The sequence below is a fragment of the Ovis aries genome, chromosome 5 (genome assembly GCF_016772045.2).
Source record: "Ovis aries strain OAR_USU_Benz2616 breed Rambouillet chromosome 5, ARS-UI_Ramb_v3.0, whole genome shotgun sequence".
Classification (NCBI taxonomy): Eukaryota; Metazoa; Chordata; class Mammalia; order Artiodactyla; family Bovidae; genus Ovis; species Ovis aries.
In genome coordinates, this window is record NC_056058.1 from 8,076,185 (window position 1) to 8,096,159 (window position 19,975).

The 19,975-nt window shown below is 38.9% G+C and overlaps 1 protein-coding gene and 1 long non-coding RNA gene across 2 annotated transcripts in view; one reads left to right on the plus strand and one right to left on the minus strand.

Annotated features, from left to right (window-relative positions):
* The first annotated feature begins 2,359 nt into the window (after positions 1–2,359).
* Positions 2,360–19,975, plus strand: part of LOC132659866 (uncharacterized) — a 995,695-nt gene continuing 978,079 nt past the window's right edge. The window contains exon 1 of the long non-coding RNA XR_009600808.1: positions 2,360–3,520. This is a non-coding gene — a long non-coding RNA (uncharacterized LOC132659866). The remainder of the gene's footprint in view (positions 3,521–19,975) is intronic.
* On the minus strand, positions 9,428–10,567 carry LOC101103976 (olfactory receptor 7A17-like). Its single transcript, XM_004009210.3, has one exon. It carries the CDS (start codon positions 10,556–10,558, stop codon positions 9,590–9,592), a length of 969 nt encoding a protein of 322 aa, XP_004009259.1. The 5' UTR covers positions 10,559–10,567; the 3' UTR covers positions 9,428–9,589.

The following is a 19,975-nucleotide window of genomic DNA, read 5'->3' on the forward strand; positions in this document are numbered from 1 at the left end:
TGAAGCCTGGCTTGGAGAATTTTGAGCATTACTCTACTAGTGTGAGATGAGTGCAATTGTGTGGTAGTTTGAGCATTCTTTGGCATTGCCTCTCTTTGGGATTGAAATGAAAACTGACCTTTTCCAGTCCTGTGGCCATTGCTGAGTTTTCCAAATTTGCTGGCATATTGAGTGCAGCACTTTCATAGCATCATCTTTTAGGATTTGAAATAGCTCTATTGGAATTCTATCACCTCCACTAGCTTTGTTTATTGTTGAAACCTCACCTTAGTAGAAGAAGAAAATTAGTCAGTTTGGAGATGTTTTCCCCATTATCTAATGCAATGAATTCCCTATTCCATAAATATAGAATATAGGTGTGGTTCTGACTTTGAGGTATTAAGATGGAAGTATTAATTTCTATTCAAAGTAATATGACACATTCATGATTTTTATGTCTTTTTGTATTAAGTTCTACAATCCTTGAATTTCATTGTAATTCAAACATTCAATATTTTCATTTACTTACCCTCCAAATTTCTGTAGTGGTTTCTTTAATATAATAGGTAGAATTATAAATGAAGCTGTTTGTATTTACATATATGTGTATGAGTGTGTTTATTTGAGAGAAATATGTAAGCAAGCAATGCCCAGACATACATATTCCTTGCCCTTGACTGTGTTCTTTGGACTGCACAAATACTTTTACAGATTTCATTTTTTCTCTCAACATCTCTCAGAAGTTATGTTTGTTATTCCGTATTATCTCCATAATTAAGGAGAAAAAGGCCAGGGGGATTAAATTTTTAATAAGTACATAACACAGCGGTGAAAACTTAATTATATAAAACTTATTATATACCTTTTTTAACTGTGTATATAGAAGCAGGTAGTTCAGTTCAGTTCAGTCACTCAGTTGTGTCCGACTCTTTGCTACCCCATGAATCGCAGCACGCCAGGCCTCCCTGTCCATCACCAACTCCCGGAGTTTGCTCAGACTCATGTCCATCAAGTCCGAGATGTCATCCAGCCATCTCATCCTCGGTTGTCCCCTTCTCCTCCTGCCCCTAATCCCTCCCAACATCTCTCTTTTCCAAAGAGTCAACTCTTCGCATGAGGTGGCCTAAGTACTGGAGTTTCAGCTTTAGCATCATTCCTTCCAAAGAAATCCCAGGGCTGATCTCCTTCAGAATGGACTGGTTGGATCTCCTTGCAGTCCAAGGGACTCTCAAGAGTCTTCTCTAACACAACAGTTTAAAAGCATCAATTCTTCGGTGCTCAGCCCTCTTCGCAGTCCAACTCTCACATCCATACATGACTACTGGAAAAACCATAGCCTTGACTAGATGGACCTTAGTTGGCAAAGTAATGTCTCTGCTTTTGAATATACTATTTAGGTTGGTCATAACTTTTCTTCCAAGGAGTAAGCGTCTTTTAATTTCATGGCTGCAGTCACCATCTGCAGTGATTTTGGAGCCCCCCAAAATAAAGTCTGCCACTGTTTCCACTGTTTCCCCATCTATTTCCCATGAAGTGATGGGACCAGATGCCATGATCTTCGTTTTCTGAATGTTGAGCTTTAAGCCGACTTTTTCGCTCTCCTCTTTCACTTTCATCAAGAAGCAGGTAGTATATAGTCTTAATTAGCAAATGACATTTAAATTTCTTCAATTTGTACACATTAAGTGAGTACAGAATATGGCATGTAGTTATACTTTAATAAATTTATCATGATTAAAGATTTCTAATGTGCATGCCAGGGTCAAGTCTGGAGCATAGTCACATTTGACAGAGACAAGAGACATCTTTCCTAACTGGAAAAAAGAAAGTTTCATATGTGGATATTAAAGTAGGAATTAAGTTAAGGCAGTTCAAGTTTTATCCCTTGGATTTAAAAACTTTGTTTTTCTTTTATTTATTAAAAACATTTTATTGGAGTATAGCTGCTTTATAATGTTATGTTAGTGTCTACTCTACAGCAAACATGTATCCCCTCTTTTTGGGATTTCCTTCTCATTTAGGTCACCACAAAGCACTGAGTAGGGTTCTCTGTACTATACAGTAGATCCTTATTAATTATCTATTTTATGGATAGTATGTATGTCAATCCCAGTCTCCCAATTTATCCCTCTCATTCATTTCCCCCTTGGTAACCATAGGTTTGTTCTGTGACTCTATTTGTGTTTTGCAAATAGATTCATTTGCAACTTTTTTTTTTTTTTGTTAGCATTCCACATATACATGATATTGACAATCTCTAGTTCATCCACGTCACTGCAAATGGCATTTTATGGCTGAGTAATATTCCATGTATACATGTACCACATCTTCTTTATTTTTTTTTATTTTATTTTATTTATTTATTTATTTATTTTTTCATTTTATTTTTTTTTTAAATTTTTTTTTATTTTTAGTTTTTTATTTTTTAAATTTTAAAATCTTTAATTCTTACATGCATTCCCAAACATGAACCCCCCTCCCACCTCCCTCCCCATAACATCTTTCTGGGTCATCCCCATGCACCAGCCCCAAGCATGCTGCATCCTGCGTCAGACATAGACTGGCGATTCAATCCACATGATAGTATACATGTTAGAATGTCATTCTCCCAAATCATCCCACCCTCTCCCTCTCCCTCTGAGTCCAAAAGTCCATTATACACATCTGTGTCTCTTTCCCTGTCTTGCATACAGGGTCGTCATTGCCATCTTCCTAAATTCCATATATATGTGTTAGTATACTGTATTGGTGTTTTTCTTTCTGGCTTACTTCACTCTGTATAATCGGCTCCAGTTTCATCCATCTCATCAGAACTGATTCAAATGAATTCTTTTTAACGGCTGAGTAATACTCCATTGTGTATATGTACCACAGCTTTCTTATCCATTCATCTGCTGATGGACATCTAGGTTGTTTCCATGTCCTGGCTATTATAAACAGTGCTGCGATGAACATTGGGGTACATGTGTCTCTTTCAATTCTGGTTTCCTCGGTGTGTATGCCCAGAAGTGGGATTGCTGGGTCATAAGGTAGTTCTATTTGCAATTTTTAAGGAATCTCCACACTGTTCTCCATAGTGGCTGTACTAGTTTGCATTCCCACCAACAGTGTAGGAGGGTTCCCTTTTCTCCACACCCTCTCCAGCATTTATTGCTTGCAGATTTTTGGATCGCAGCCATTCTGACTGGTGTGAAGTGGTACCTCATTGTGGTTTTGATTTGCATTTCTCTAATAATGAGTGATGTTGAGCATCTTTTCATGTGTTTGTTAGCCATCCGTATGTCTTCTTTGGAGAAATGTCTATTTAGTTCTTTGGCCCATTTTTTGATTGGGTCGTTTATTTTTCTGGAGTTGAGCTGCAGAAGTTGCTTGTATATTTTTGAGATTAGTTGTTTGTCAGTTGCTTCATTTGCTATTATTTTCTCCCATTCAGATGGCTGTCTTTTCACCTTGCTTATATTTTCCTTTGTTGTGCAGAAGCTTTTAATTTTAATTAGATCCCATTGGTTTATTTTTGCTTTTATTTCCAGCATTCTGGGAGGTGGATCATAGAGGATCCTACTGTGATTTATGTCTGAGAGTGTTTTGCCTATATTCTCCTCTAGGAGTTTTATAGTTTCTGATCTTACATTTAGATCTTTAATCCATTTTGAGTTTATTATTGTGTGCGGTGTTAGAAAGTGATCTAGTTTCATTCTTTTACAAGTGGTTGACCAGTTTTCCCAGCACCACTTGTTCAAGAGATTGTCTTTACTCCATTGTATATTCTTGCCTCCTTTGTCAAAGATAAGGTGTCCATATGTGTGTGGATTTATCTCTGGGCTTTCTATTTTGTTCCATTGATCTATATGTCTGTCTTTGTGCCAGTACCATACTGTCTTGATGACTGTGGCTTTGTAGTAGAGCCTGAAGTCAGGCAAGTTGATTCCTCCAGTTCCATTCTTCTTTCTCAAGATTGCTTTGGCTATTCGAGGTTTTTGTATTTCCATACAAAGCTTGAAATTATTTGTTCTAGTTCTGTGAAAATGTGGCTGGTAGCTTGATAGGGATTGCATTGAATTTGTAAATTGCTTTGGGTAGTATACTCATTTTCACTATATTGATTCTTCCAATGCATGAACATGGTATATTTCTCCATCTATTAGTGTCCTCTTTGATTTCTTTCATCAGTGTTTTATAGTTTTCTATATATAGGTCTTTAGTTTCTTTAGGTAGATATATTCCTAAGTATTTTATTCTTTTCGTTGCAATGGTGAATGGAATTGTTTCCTTAATTTCTTTTTCTACTTTCTCATTATTCGTGTATAGGAATGCAAGGGATTTCTGTGTGTTGATTTTATATCCTGCAACTTTACTATATTCATTGATGAGCTCTAGTAATTTTCTGGTGGAGTCTTTAGGGTTTTCCATGTAGAGGATCATGTCATCTGCAAACAGTGAGAGTTTTACTTCTTCTTTTCCAATTTGGATTCCTTTTATTTCTTTTTCTGCTCTGATTGCTGTGGCCAAAACTTCCAGAACTATGTTGAATAGTAGCGGTGAAAGTGGGCACCCTTGTCTTGTTCCTGACTTTAGGGAAATGCTTTCAATTTTTCACCATTGAGGATAATGTTTGCTGTGGGTTTGTCATAGATAGCTTTTATTATGTTGAGATATGTTCCTTCTATTCCTGCTTTCTGGAGAGTTTTTATCATAAATGGATGTTGAATTTTGTCAAAGGCCTTCTCTGCATCTATTGAGATAATCATATGGTTTTTATTTTTCAATTTGTTAATGTGGTGAATTACATTGATTGATTTGCGGATATTGAAGAATCCTTGCATCCCTGGGATAAAGCCCACTTGGTCATGGTGTATGATCTTTTTAATGTGTAGTTGGATTCTGATTGCTAGAATTTTGTTGAGGATTTTTGCATCTATGTTCATCAGAGATATTGGCCTGTAGTTTTCTTTTTTTGTGACATCTTTGTCAGGTTTTGGTATTAGGGTGATGGTGGCCTCATAGAATGAGTTTGGAAGTTTACCTTCCTCTGCAATTTTCTGGAAGAGTTTGAGTAGGATAGGTGTTAGCTCTTCTCGAAATTTTTGGTAGAATTCAGCTGTGAGCCATCTGGACCTGGGCTTTTGTTTGCTGGAAGATTTCTGATTACAGTATCAATTTCCGTGCTTGTGATGGGTCTGTTAAGATTTTCTATTTCTTCCTGGTTCAGTTTTGGAAAATTGTACTTTTCTAAGAATTTGTCCATTTCTTCCACGTTGTCCATTTTATTGGCATACAACTGCTGATAGTAGTCTCTTATGATCCTTTGTATTTCTGTGTTGTCTTTATCCTTTCTTCCTTTGATGGACATTTAGGTTGCTGCCATGTCCTGGTTATTGTAAATAGTGCTGCAATGAGCACTGGGATGCATGTATATTTTCAAATGACATATATATATATATTAAAAAAATGAATGGATACAAATTTCAATACAGTAGATTAACATAATACACGAGCTCAACCTGGTTACATATCATTTCATCATCTATAAATGTTTTAGGGAGGTGTTTTTATTTTTTATTAATTATTTATTTATCCATTTTCAAGTATTTAGGTAAAAACTTTATTGTTATTGTTATTATTTTTAATTAGAATATGGTTGCTTCCCAATGTTGTGCTAGTTTCTGCTGTACAACAGAGTAAATCAGCTGTATGTAGACATATATTCCCTCCCTCTTGGACCTCCCTCCCATTCCACCCCCTAGGTCATCATGGAGCACCAAGCTGAGCCCCATGTTATACAGCAGGTTCCTGTTAGCTATCTATGTCACACATGGTAGTGTGTACAGGCAATCCCAATTCACCCCATGCTCCCTCCCCTGCCCTGCATTCACATGTCTGTTCTCTATGTCTACATCTCTATTCCTGCCCAGCAAATAGGTTCATCTGTACCATTTTCCTAGATTCCACAAACATGCATTAATGTAATACTTGTTTTTCTCTTTCTGACTTAATTCACTCTGTCTGAAGCATTTTTAAAGACAGTGTGAGGAGAAACTCACAGGATGTGTGATCAGCTTGTGCAAAATTATCATGATTGGTTGTTGGTGAGGTAACAGGGTGATCTTTTTGGGAATCTCAGTCATCAATCTTTTGGTTCCAACAGATCTGAAGTCTGTGTGCTGAAGTCTATGTGGTCAGCATGTAGTTAATATTTTCCCACCAAGTGGGAATTTTAGTATCTGCAAAACAATGCAAGGATATCATTTAGTATATGAGCTATAGACCTTGAGGAGGAACTAAATGTCCGTGACTTTGTCTTATGGTTAAACTATGATTTTTTCCATTTGACTGTTCCCTGTTTCTAAATGTTCTCACTTCTCTGATTAAATTTGCTGCTTGGAACTTGGGGAAAATCTAAGAAACGAAAGGTTTTCTATGAACAAGAGGTATGGACACAAGGTGTGTGTGTCTGCCCCTGGGAAACCCCACAAGGTTCCATTCGGTTTCACAACAACTGAAACAATAATTGCTTGGGAAATCCTATAAATGGGCTTCTCTGATGGCACAGTGGTAAAGATTCTGCTTGCCAACGCAGGAGACCTGGGTTCAATTTCTGGGTCGGGAAAATCCCCTGGAGAAGGAAATGGCTATCCACCCCAGTATTCTGGCCTGGGAAATCCCATGGACAGAGGAGCCTGGCAGGCTACAGTCCATGAGGTCACAAAGAGTCAGACATAAAAAAAAATAATAAAAAAAAACCCCAAAAAACAAAGAGTCAGACATGACTTAGTGACTGAGATGAGCATACATGAAACAATAATCAAATCAGACAGAACTGAGGGCGTTGGTAGTAATCTGATTCTGTTTGTTCCAGACATTATTTCTCCTGGAATTCGAAGATAACATTCATGATTCTCTGTTGTTCAAGTTTACTTCATACAAATATACAAAAAAGTGACTCCATTGGTGTCCCTTTGAGGTCATATGGAGGAGATGGAAGGGCATGGATGTTTGCACAACATCTTTGCTCATGAATCACATACCTGAACAGGAATCCAAGCTTTCTAATGAGTCATCCTTTGATTATGAAGATGATACGCAGTGAATGACATTGATATTGATCATTCATGATCCTGTTAATGGTTGTGACAATTTTAAAGAGTGGGCAACATTTCATTTAGAGAAATGGAAGGAATCATATTTTGTGGAAGCAATTTAAGTTTTTAAAGAGAAATAATAAAATGATTTAATAGAAAACCAAAATATGATTCCAGTCCTTCAGCTCAATGAGTAGACCTTACAAATGATACTGATAGTGCATATTTCAATTAATCAATGAACTGTCGGAAAAAATATTTGCATAGTAATAAATGTAGTAAATGGACCATAAGGAAGGGCTGAGCACCAAAGAACTGATGCTTTTGAACTGTGATGCTGGAGAAGACTCTTTACAGTCCCTTGAACTGCAAAGAGATCAAACCAGTCAATCATAAAGGAAATCAGTCCTGAATATTCATTGGAGGGACTGATGCTGAGGCTGAAGCTCCAATACTTTGGCCACCTGATGCAAAGAACTGACTCATTGGAAGAGACCTTGATGCTGGGGAAGATTGAAGGCAGGAGGAGAAGGGGATGACAGAGGATAAGACTGTGGGATGACATCATCAACTCAATGGACATGAGTTTGGGCAAGCTACAGCAGATGGTGAAGGACAGGGAAACCTGGTGTGCTGCAGTCCATGGAGTTGCAAAGAGTTGGACATGACTGAGCGACTGAACAACAACAACAACAAAATGAATGACTTAGTATTTTGCTTCATTTTACTTAAAGTCAAATCTATTCTAAGGTCATATTATGTCAATCTATTTTTCATACCTGTCTTTCTGTATAGATTCTACTTGGAGACACGTATTTTAGTATCACTTTTGTCAATGAGTATGATAGACGCAGTGTGATTCTACTCAGCCTGCGATGGCTTGAAGTGGGTCTTGGGCTCTTAGGCAGGGATCAAGCCCAGGTTGCAGTGGTGAGAGCAATGAATCCTAGCCACTAGACCAGTAGTCAGAGACAAGGGCCCTGGCCCTTCAGTTTTGCAGTAAAAAAATTTTTAAAAAGAAAAGTAAGAGGGGAAAAAAGCACTTTTTAAAGAGGAAAAGTATTTTTTAAAGAATATATTTATTTATTAAGAGAGAGAAAAAGAGAGTACAGTACCTGTGGATAGACACATGTCTAGACTCAGAGAGTCTCTGAGTTGCACCCTTGTGGTAATTTGAATGTCTTTTATGAAGCATTTCTTCCTGGTTTTCTTTGGCCAATCATTTTGATTTACCTGGTTCATAGTCCATATATGGTATATCCCAGAATCCTCCCATGTGTGCACATGCATTTCTTAGCCAAGATGGATTCTACCAAAGAGGCCTGTGGGTAGAGCATCCCTTGACATCACTCCCCTTTGACCTCCAAGGAGCCTTTCTACACGTGTGTGATTGGGGACATCTCTTCACTTCAGGAATCAGAAATATGTGGTCTGAACAAGGTCCAGCCTCCTCTCTTGTTTTCTGTTATTCTCGTCTTAGAGTTTCGGTGTACAGGGCATTAATCTCCAATTGCTTTACCCTGAGTGACATTTACCTCCTGCCTCAAGCGGGCACAAGCTATGTAGTAGAATAAGATCCTAATGAATAGAAAAGTAACCTTCATCAGTGATACAAATCCATGTGTTAAGGTTTGGATAATCAAGAAGACCAGTTAAGGCAGTGATGTGCAAAGAATGTGTTAACAAAAGTGAAAAAGAGTGGTCTCAGATTTTCCTCTGTTATAAATTTATAAATAGCTGTTTATAGAGAAGTTTTCTGGTTCATAGGATTTTTACAGCTCATGTCTACTCTTTTAGACAAACCACAAGCAAAAATACTCGGTATGATATATTTCATTTGAGAAGAAATTATTCTTAATAAATCCCTTGCAATAAATGGGAATTTTCAAATATTTCACCTCCAAGGTTGGGAATACAATTGAGTACAAAAATAAAAAAGGGAAAACTCTTGGATATCAGAGATACCATAAATATTAAAAGTGAGCCGATTATACAGAGTGAAGTAAGCCAGAAAGAAAAACACCAATACAGTATACTAACACATATATATGGAATTTAGAAAGATGGCAATGATGACCCTGTATGTAAGACAGCAAAAAAGACACAGATGTGTAGAGTGGACTTTTGGACTCAGAGGGAGGGGAGAGGGTGGGATGATTTGGGAGAATGGCATTGAAACATGTATACTATCATGTAAGAATCAAATCGCCAGTCTATGTCCGATGCAGGATACAGCATGCTTGGGGCTGGTGCACGGGGATGACCCAGAGAGATGTTATCGGGAGGGAGGTGGGAGGGGGTTCATGTTTGGAAACGCATGTACACCTGTGGTGGATTCATGTCAATGTATGGCAAAACCAATACAATATTGTAAAGTAAAATAAAGTAAAAATAAAAATTAAAAAAGTGAGTTAAATAAATTGTATAGAGAAGTTGAAATATAAACTCTAATAAAAACAGAAGAGGCATGTTCTACTTTCATAATCTGATCAAAGACTGGCAATATTTGGCTCAGGTTTTGAGCTCTGCTATCACAGGCACTTCTCAAGCCCTAGGACAATAGACACTTTTATATTTTCCTTTCCAAAGAGCATTTTCAGACCCCTCTTTAAGTCTTTATTTCTCAGACTGTAGATGAAGGGATTCGGCATAGGTGTGATCACAGTGTACATCACTGAGGCTGTTACACTTGAGTGTGAGCTGTGGGTAGCAGCAGAGCTAAGGTATACTCCTAAACCTGTACAATAAAATAAGGAGACAACTGAGAGGTGAGATGCACAGGTGGAAAATGCTTTATACTTCCCCTGAGCTGATGAGATTTCATGTATGCAGAACACTATCTTAGAATATGAATAAATGATACCAAAGAGGGAACCACCAGCCAGGAACACAGCTACAAAATACATCACCATGTTATTGAGAAAAGTGTCAGAATTGGCAAGTTGGATCATTTGATTGAGTTCACAGAAAAAGTGAGGGATTTCTAAGATTGTACAGAAAGACAGCTGCAGCACCATTAAACTTTCTAACAAGGAATGCAGGAGACTGATGATCCAGGACATCAGCACCAGCAGTGCACAGAGCCGGGGGTTCATGATGACTGTGTAGAGCAGGGGGTGGCAGATGGCCACGAAGCGGTCATAGGCCATCACAGTCAGGAGGAAGACGTCCAATCCTATAAAGAGTGTGAAAAAATGCATCTGGAAGATGCAGGCTTCATAGGTGATAACTTGGCTCTGGGTGTGGATGTTCCATAGCATCTTTGGGATGGTGGTGGAGGTGAAACCGATATCTACAAAGGATAAGTTGGAGAGGAAGAAGTACATGGGGGTGTGGAGGTGGGAGTCAGAGATGGTGGCCAGGATGATGAGCAGGTTTCCAAAGACTGTGATCAGGTACATAGAGAGGAAAAGCCAAAATATGAGAGGCTGCAGTTCTGGATCCTCTGAAAATCCCAGGAGAAGAAATTCTGAAACTTTTGTTTGATTCCCTTGTGCCATGTGGTGGAGGTGACTAACAGAAAAGGGGAAAATGGCATGACTAATTTTCACACACATGTACATTAGTCACATTGCAAGTGCTTCCATTTCAAGTTTCCCATTAGGAAATTAATTTCAATATTTGTTCATGGATTTGGTCCACTTTAGAGAAACTCCTGTGTCATCTCTAAGAAGCAAACTTGTGCTTTTCTTTTTTTCAAAGATGTCACACATTCGCAGTTTTAGTGAGAAATTCTTTCATGCATTTGAAAAATATAAACTGGTTTGGGACAATGTCCCAGGTAATATCTGTGGAGGGAGTGTAGGGTGTCAAAAAACAGAAGCTTGCAAAAGCCTGTTATGGAGGCCATATGTAAGCAAATGAAAATCATATAGCTTGCCAGATGGTGAGAAGTGTTATAAAGAAAACAAAAACATGTATAAGGGAGAGAGTTTAAAGGGAGTGCTACTTTTTAATGCATGTTTAAGCAAGACCTGAAAAAAAGGCGATATTTGAACAGAGACATCAAGGAAGAAAGAGGCAGTGGATGAGCATACCTGGCAAGTGTGTGCCTGGCAAGGGGAAATCAAAGTGAAGGCCGAGGAGGGTGCTTGTTTAAGATGTTCCAGTCTAAAAAAGAAGCCAGGGGATGAGAGGGATGAGCAGGAGGAAGAGTGAGGAGAGACGGTGTCAGAAAATATTGAGGAGCAATGTGGTCTCCCTGCTGCTGCTGAAACTTCAAGTCTCAACGGGTCCTTTGTTGCTTCAGCACTTTATGAAATTAAATATTAAAAACACCATACAAAAGACAGTTGAAGGAGAAATCAAAACTAAAATTCTAAAAGAAAATATAATACAGTACTTATAACTTAATAATGACTTCAATTTTGGATTACAAAGATATGGTAATAAAATAATTTAACAGTTTTGAAAATATGAGATGGGAGCACTATCTGTGTATAATTTCCTTTTAGATAGACATATATGTATTTGATTCTGCATATGGAAGAAAATTGGCAAAGGTAAAGAGGAACCCCAACATGACGCAACTTTTAGAGATAGTTCTAAATTTAAAAGATTGAAATAAGAATAAGGAATAAAGATGAGGAGAGTAGTTGAAAGCATGCATAAAGTGTGGCTTATTAGCATCGAGTATGAAGAGGAACCTTCATTTTCATTTTTGATTAAGGTAAGGATTTGCAAGTGAAGAATATTTAGGTCAACACTAATTGCTTCAGTTAAAAAAAATCAGTAATGGAGAGAACATAAAATTGACACAGATTTTACCACAGAAGTGTACAAACTTTCACACTTTCTGCAAGAATAATTGTATTTGCACATAAAGTATCTAAATGGGCTTCCCAGATGGTGCTACAGGTAAAGTCCCTGCCAGCAGATGCAGGAGACCTAAGAGACTTGGGTTTGATCCCTGAGTGGGGAAGCTCCCCTGGAGGAGGTCATGACAACCCACTCCAGTATCCTTTCCTGGAGAATCCCATGGACAGAAGAGCCTGGCCCGTCAGTCCATGGAGTTGCACAGAGTCAGACACTACTGAAGCAACTTAGCAGGCAGGCACATAAAATATCTAAATGGGAAACAGCAAATTGATGATAAAATTTCAATCCTTAGTTTGAAAGAATACACTAAAAAAAAAAAAAAAAAAGAAGCAAAAAACCAGGAATAAAAAACATGCTGGGTCACATGGCAGTTCTATGTTTAATTTTTTTTTTAAAGAAAACTCCATATTGTTTTCCATGGTGGCCGCATTAATTTACATTCCCACCAACAATGCAAGAGGGTTCCCATTCCTCCCCACCCTCTCCAGCATTTATGGTTTGTAGATTTTCAATGAAGGCCAATTCCTCATTGTAGTTTTGATTTGCATTTCTCTAGTAATTAGTGATGGTGAGCATCTTTTCATAAGCTGCTCTGTGGTGACCTAAATGGGAAGGAAATCTAAAAAAGAGGGGATATATGTATGCATATAACTGATTTACTTTGCTGTACAGCAGAAACTAACACAACATTGTGAAACAAGTATACTTCAACAAAAGTTAAAAACAAAACAAAAACAACTTCCCAAACATGGTGAAATTCACTATACAGAACAAATGACCTGAACAGGCAACTTTCCTTTACTTTTCGTATGATCACATTTATATGAAATGTCCAGAATAAGCTAATCTATAGAGAAGGTAGATTAGTGGTTGCTGGGGGCCAGGAAGAAAAAGAGACAGAGGGTGTGAATCTAATGATGTGAGGTTCCTTTGGGAAGTGATCAAAATGTTGTAGAGTTAGACAGCAGTGATCAACACGCAACTTTGTAAATGTTAAAAGCCCCTTAAACATACACATTAAAATAGTGAGTTATGTAATGTCATATCTGACTCTTTGTGACCCCATGGACCGCCATGTTCCTCTCTCCTTGGAATTCTTGGAATACTGGGTAGTCATTCCCTTCTCCAGGGGATCTCCAGGGGATCCCTGACTCAGGGATCAAACTCGGGTCTCCTGCATTGCAGGCAGATTCTTTACTATCTGAGTCACCAGGGAAGCTCCCATTATGTAAACTATGTTCCAGCAAAGCTGTTATTGAAAAAAAAGAAGACAAAGTTTTAAAAATAATTTTTGTCTGAAATTTACCCCCAATATTAACATTTTTGGTGGAGCAGATGAAGTAAAGTTGTGTTAAACTTCTTACATATTCATATTTCCCTATGATTTTGACATTTGGAAGAGTAAAGAAAGCTTTGGTAAAAGATAACGACAAAAAGAAGATTAAAGTAAAAAGAAAAAAAAAAGATAACAAGACAGTATAGAAAAGTTCTTCCAAAAGCATACAAAAATTAAATTAAAAAAGGGCAAAACAAATATGCCAGGGATCTCAGTATATTAAAATCAGTTCAACTTCCCTACTAAAGACAAAAATTCTCAAGTTGGGCCAAGTCAAAACCCAACTAACTATTGTTCATCATTATAGAGGCCTAATATTCAAGTAGAAATGAAGTGAATTTAATGAAGAGCAGGGGATTTTATTTGCTTATTTTTTTAGTCACCAATATTTTATTTTTTCACTCAGGAATTCAATTCAGTTTTACTGGGGACACACTTTATACCTTAACAACACCTTGGTGCTCAGTTGTGTCTGACTCTTTGTGACCCCATGGACAGTAGCCCACGAGGCTCCTCTGTCCATGAGATTTCCTAGGGAAGAGTACTGGAGTGGGTTGCCATTTCCTTCTCCAGGGGATTGTCCCCACCCGCGGATTAAACCCACATCTCACTGCAAGCGGGTTCTTTACCACTAGTGCCACCTGAGAAGCCCCTAACAACATCTCAACATCTTGAAAGTGAACGTGAAAGTTAGTCACTCTGTCGTGTCCAACTCTTTGCAACCCTATGGACTGTAGCCTTCCAGGCTCCTCTGTCTGTGGAATTCTCCAGGCAAGTGTACTGAGTGGGTTGCCATCTCCTTCCCCAGGGGATCTTCCTGATCTAGGGATTGAACCTGGGTCTCATGCATTGCAGGCAAATTCTTTACCATGTGAGCCACCAGGGAAGCCCTAACAACATCTTAACCACATATAACCTAATGTCTTTAGAGCCTTTTATCTTGCCCTGAATAAAGCTCAGTATTGAAAAAGAACACAGGGCACCCAAAGCCGGTGCTCTGGGACAACCCAGAGGGATAGAGTGGGGCCGGAGGTAGGGGCTGCTCAGGATTGGGTACAGATAAACACCTGTGGCTGATCCATGCTGATGTATGGCAAACTCCATCACAATACTGTAAAGCAGTTATCCGCAAATTCAATTAACTTAAAAAAGTAAACACACACACACACACACACAAACACCTGTTTTTGGATGTGGGCCATTTTGAAAGTCATTTATTGAATTTGTTACAGTGTTGCTTCTGTTTTATGTTTTGTTTTGTTTTTTTTTGGCCACAAGGCACGTGGGATCCTAATTCCCTGATCAGGGATCAAACTCACACCCAGGCATTGGAAGGCAAAGTCTTAACCAGAGGACTGCCAGAAGTCTCAAAGACGCACTCTTAAATAGGGTTATATGCTGGGGTGAAAAATGCTGCCTTGTCATCTCCACCTCCTTTCCAAAGATGTCTACTTCTTAATCCATGGATTGAACAGGCAATTTTATTTTATTTTTTAAAACCTTTTTATTTTGTATTGGAGTATAGCTGATTAACAAATTTGTGATAGTTTCAGGTGGATAGTGAAGGGACTCAACCATATATATGTATACCTGTGTCCATTCTCCCCCAAACTCCCTTACCATCCAGGTTGCCATATAACATTGAGCAGATTTCCCTGAACAGGCAATTTTAAATACAGAAAGTAATGGGCTAACTGATCTGCAAATATATTCAGCCTTACAATGAGTAGTGAATTCATTGCAAATTAAGATCTAGCTTACCCATTTATTGGAGAAGGAAATGGCAACCCACTCCAGTATTCTTGCCTGGAGAATCCCATGGATGGAGGAGCTTGGTGGGCTACAGTCCACGGGTCGCAAAGAGTCGGACACGACTGAGCGATTTCACTTTTCACTTTTCATTTATGGGCTTCTCTAGGGGTTCAGATGGTAAAGAATCTGCCTGAAATGTAGGAGACCCAGGTTTGATCCCAGAGTTGGGTAGATCCCCTGAAGAAGAGAATGGCAACCCGCTCCAGTATTCTTGCCTGGGGAATCCCACAGACAGAGGAGCCTGGCGGACCCTGGTCCATGGGGTCACAGAGTTGGACATGACTGATCGACTAACACTTTCACTTTTGCACTATCCAATTATGAACTTCCCAGGTGGTACTAGTGGTAAAGACTCTGCCTACCAATGTAGGAGATGCAAGAGACAGGTTTGATCCCTGAGTCTGGAAGATCCACTTTAGGAAGGAATGGCAATCTACTCCAGTATTCTTGCTGGGCCACAAGTGTTGCATGTGACTAAGCACTACCCATTTACACATAATAAATTTTAAAAAATCGAATATTAAGAGGGAGGAGATACTATGAAATTTGTGTCTCATGAACTGCTATTGCAGGGAAATGTTTGCCAGCATTCCTTGGTCTGGATCTTACTCATCATAGTCAAATATGCCCCTTCTTAAAAAATACCCTACATCACTTTACATTCCTCCACAACTAATACCTTATATCTTTATTCCAGTTAATCACAAAGTTCCTTGGATTTCGGTTCTATTTTTACTGGAAGCACCTTATACCTCTTATTCCTTCTCCAAATTGAGTCATTTAACGGTCAACATTGACCCTTGCATTAATGAGTTCAATATTCACTACTATTTTGGGCATCACAAATTAAAATGTTAAACACAAATTAAAAGGTTAATCAATCAGGCAAACAAACAACTTCAGTGGTCTTGGCCCTGGGTTAGTCTGGGCTGGCTCTCAGGTGAACTCCGGTAAGTGTTCTTGGCTGCCCTTATGTTTGATCTCCTGCAGGGTTTACTGGACTCTTGGACTCACCTGGGTGGGGTCTCTGAGAGGAGGGTTGCATATAGACCTCCAAATTCCTTTTGGATGGTTCATGGTGAAGAAAGATGCTCTGCTTCCAGACAAGACAGTGGGATGGAGTCAAGCATTGGTTCCCTGGGCAGAGTTATGAGTCCAAGAGTTACAATCATGTCCTCTCCATCCGAATGACACACAGGCTGAGGGATGCAGCAGGGGAGATATTTACAGCTCCCTATGTTTCCTCATTAGCACATTTCCCTCCTGTTACATCAGCCTCTAATAATTAATTTTCCTGTGGGACCCTGATCTGGTCTGGACAGATAAGAGAATTTTCCCACTCATTCTCTGTGTGGAGACAATGTTGCAAGCCAGCTGAATTCAGTGATTATTTCTCCTTTTCCATGATCTTTCCTGTCTTTTTTAGGGGACTAAACCTTAAATAGCAGCATCTTATCTCAACTCTCAGTTCAAGTTTTCTCCAGAGTCTCAGAGAGGATACTGTCTTGATTAGGTTCCTAATCAAAGCATTGATAGGTCACAGCTCCTCATATCTCTTGAAAACTTACTCTTCCCAACTTCAATAAGTTGGATAACTTTGTTATTTTAATATAAAACCTTGGGCAGAACTTCCCTGATGGTCCCGTGGTTAAGAATCTGCATAACTACTGAGCCCATGTGCCACAACTACGGAAGCCTGCTCACTCTAGAGCCCATGCTCTGCAACAAGAGAAGCCATTGTGATGAGAAGGCTTCTCACTGCAACTAGAGAAAAACAACAACAACAACAACAACTTGGGCAGTATGCTGCTTGGATTCACTACAGTTTTGCCAAAATAATTAGGAGCTTCATACATACAGCATAAGTTAGGGGCTATCGCAATTAGTCTTTCATTAGAAAATGTTTGTTAAGCATGAAACATGCAGATCTTAGCACTTTATAGGAATGATATGCTTTCATTTTTAGAAACAAACATTCTATAAGATAGTACTTTACAAACTCCGTTTTCCATTGCAGAAATAGGTTTCCTGTGGATAAGTGTTTTGCCAGTTATAATCCAGGTAAAGGTATGTGGTTTTTATTGGAATTCTGCCAGCTCATTTCTACCTTGCAAACTCTGGGCCTCAACCAGAGATACCTTGCAAACTCTGGGCCTCAACCAGAGATACCTTTGCTCGGCATGATATTTGGTCATGTTGAAGGGATATTGCTAAACATCTATGATGCCCAGGACAGGTGCATGTGTGCTGTCATTTCAGTCCTGTCCAACTCTTTGCAACCCTATGGGCCATAGCCCGCAAGGCTCTTCTGTCCATGGGATTCATCAGGCAAGGATACTGCAGTGGGTTGCCATGCCCTTCTCCAGCCCAGGGCAGTACCCAGCTCAAATAATGATCCTGTGACAAAAAGTCAACAGTGAGAAAGTGAATCAACCTGTTCTAGACCAGCACTTTCTCCACTTCACTGTGCATACCAGTCACCCAGATGCTGGTTCAAATGGAGTTTCTGATTCAGTTCATCCTGCCTGGTGAGTCAAGAGACTCTGCATTTCTAACAAGATCCTGGATGATGTTGATGAAGCTGGTACTGGACTGTGGCCACTTCATGAGTAAGTCAGCCTGTTTTAGAGTCTTGTACATAGTTTTCTCTACTTCATATTACCTTTTGCATGACATTTTGAAGAAAAGTGTATGCATTCATTCCAGAGGCTTGAAAAATTTTGTATACAATTCTTCTAAACTTTTAATTTTGTATTGGTATGTGGCCAGTTAACAAACAATGTTGTGATAGTTTCAGGTGAACAACAAAGGGACTCAGCCATGCGTATACATGTATCCATTCTCCTCCAAACCCCCCTCCCATCCAGGCTGCCACATAACACTGAGCAGAGTTCCCTGAGCTATACAGTAGGTCCTTGTTGGTTATTCATTTTAAATATGACAGTGTGGACAAGTCCATCCCAAACTCCCTAACTATGCCTTCCCCCCAACATCCTTCCCCCACATAAAGACATGTATTTTATAATCTATTTCTGTCAGTGACTGTGGTAGGTATTGTGGGCATAGATATGGAGAAGAGAATAGGATTCTAATAAGGAAAATAACATTCAATGCCATATTATAAAACACTATATGTTGAATTCCAGAATACCAGGAAGAGTAGTTAAGGCAGTGATATACAAAGGAATGAAGTTCACACAAGTGAAATCTGTGGTCATAGATTTTCCTTCTTTTAAGCATATGAGTAGCTATGGGTGCCTAAAGTAGTTTCTTTTTTTCCACAGCACCAGTAAAACTTATGACTATTCTTTTAGTAAAAGAAAAGAGAAAAATACTTGGTACTATATATTTTATTTGGGCCTTCCTTTGTGGCTCAGCTGGTAAAAAAAAACCTATCTGTAATGCAGGAGACCCGGGTTTGATCTCTGGGTTGGGAGGATCCCCTGGAGAAGGGAAAGGCTACCCACTCCAGTATTCTGGTCTGGAGAATTCTATGAACTGTCCATGGGGTCACAAAGGGTCAGACACGACTGAGAGACTTTCACTATGTATTTTATTTGAGACTAAATTTTTCTTAAGGAATCCATCTAGTCATATGAAAAAATGGTAATTCCCTAATTGTTTGGAATCAAGTTTGAGAATACATTTAAGGGAGTGGGAAGACCATAAAATGGGAAAACTCTTGGATATGAGACAGATCACAAGACTTAATAAAGTGAGTTACATAAACTGTACAGAGGAGTTGAAGTCAAAGAAATGAAAATGCAAGAAAATAAATAGAAGGAGCAAGTTGTACTTCTTCAATCTGATTAATCTGAAAAAGAGATTCACAATTTCTGACTCTGGGTCTCTGAATCCTTCAATCTTGTGTTCTTCCTCAGCTGAAGGGGGCTTCACAGGTGGTCCTGGTGGTAAAGAATCTGTCTGCCAATGCAGGAGATGCAAAAGATGTGGGTTCGATCCCTGGGCCAGGAAGATTCCCTGGAGAAGGAAATGGCAATCCTCTCCAGTATTCTTGCCTGAGAGATCCCCTGGAGAGAGGAGCCTGGCTGGCAACAGTCCAGGGGTTGGCGAGGAGTCAGACATGACTGAGCAACTAAACACAGCACAGCACATGGGTATTAAATCATAACACTGGATACATTTACCCCACTTTATATACCAAATAATTTTACTTGCCAAATAATTTTAGTAAGCTACAAAAATGTGCTACTTATAAAATACTTTATAAATAAAATACTTATAAAATATAAGTCTAAAGAAAATGTTTGTAAGGAGTATGTGTATTAAGTGTGTGTGTACATTTGTACATCTTCAAATAAACACTCTTACACCCTCATTTGGGCTTCCTTGGTGGCACAAGTGGTAAAGAACCTGCTTGCCAATGTAGGAGACAAAAGAGACTCGGGTTCAATCCCTGGCTTAGGAAGATACCCTGGAGAAGGAAATGATGACCCACTCCAGTATTTCTTGCCTAGAAAATTTCATGAATGGAGAGGCCTGGCAGGCTAAGTCCATGGAGTTGCAAAGAGTTGGGCATGGCCAAGTGCACACTACAATCACATGTTCATTTGTAGTCCCATCTATAATATTGAAAAAAAGCTTGAGAGAAAGTTGGAAAGAATAGAAACAAAAAAGTGAATGTATGAATTTTCATGGGATTGAAAAAGTGTATACATTTGAAAATATTTAAATTATAATGGGTGATCCTAATTTTAATAGACTTACTTTATCACATTAATTCCTTAATGGCCTCAAAATAAAACACACATTCCCAATTTTTCAGTGAGAAATTTGTTGTTCCAGTTAACAGGGCAGGATATCTCCAGTTTGACTCTCAATTTCTTCTTCTACTTAACATAGGGTTTCAACACAAAAATGCCATTGCCCAAGGGAATCTAAATCAGTGAACTGGGAGACTTAAACTTAGTTCTCTCAAACTATGTTGTAT

What these genes read in the sequence shown, in the direction of transcription:
- LOC101103976 (XM_004009210.3), bottom strand. Translation starts at nt 10,558, where the DNA reads ATGGCACAAGGGAATCAAACAAAAGTTTCAGAATTTCTTCTCCTGGGA.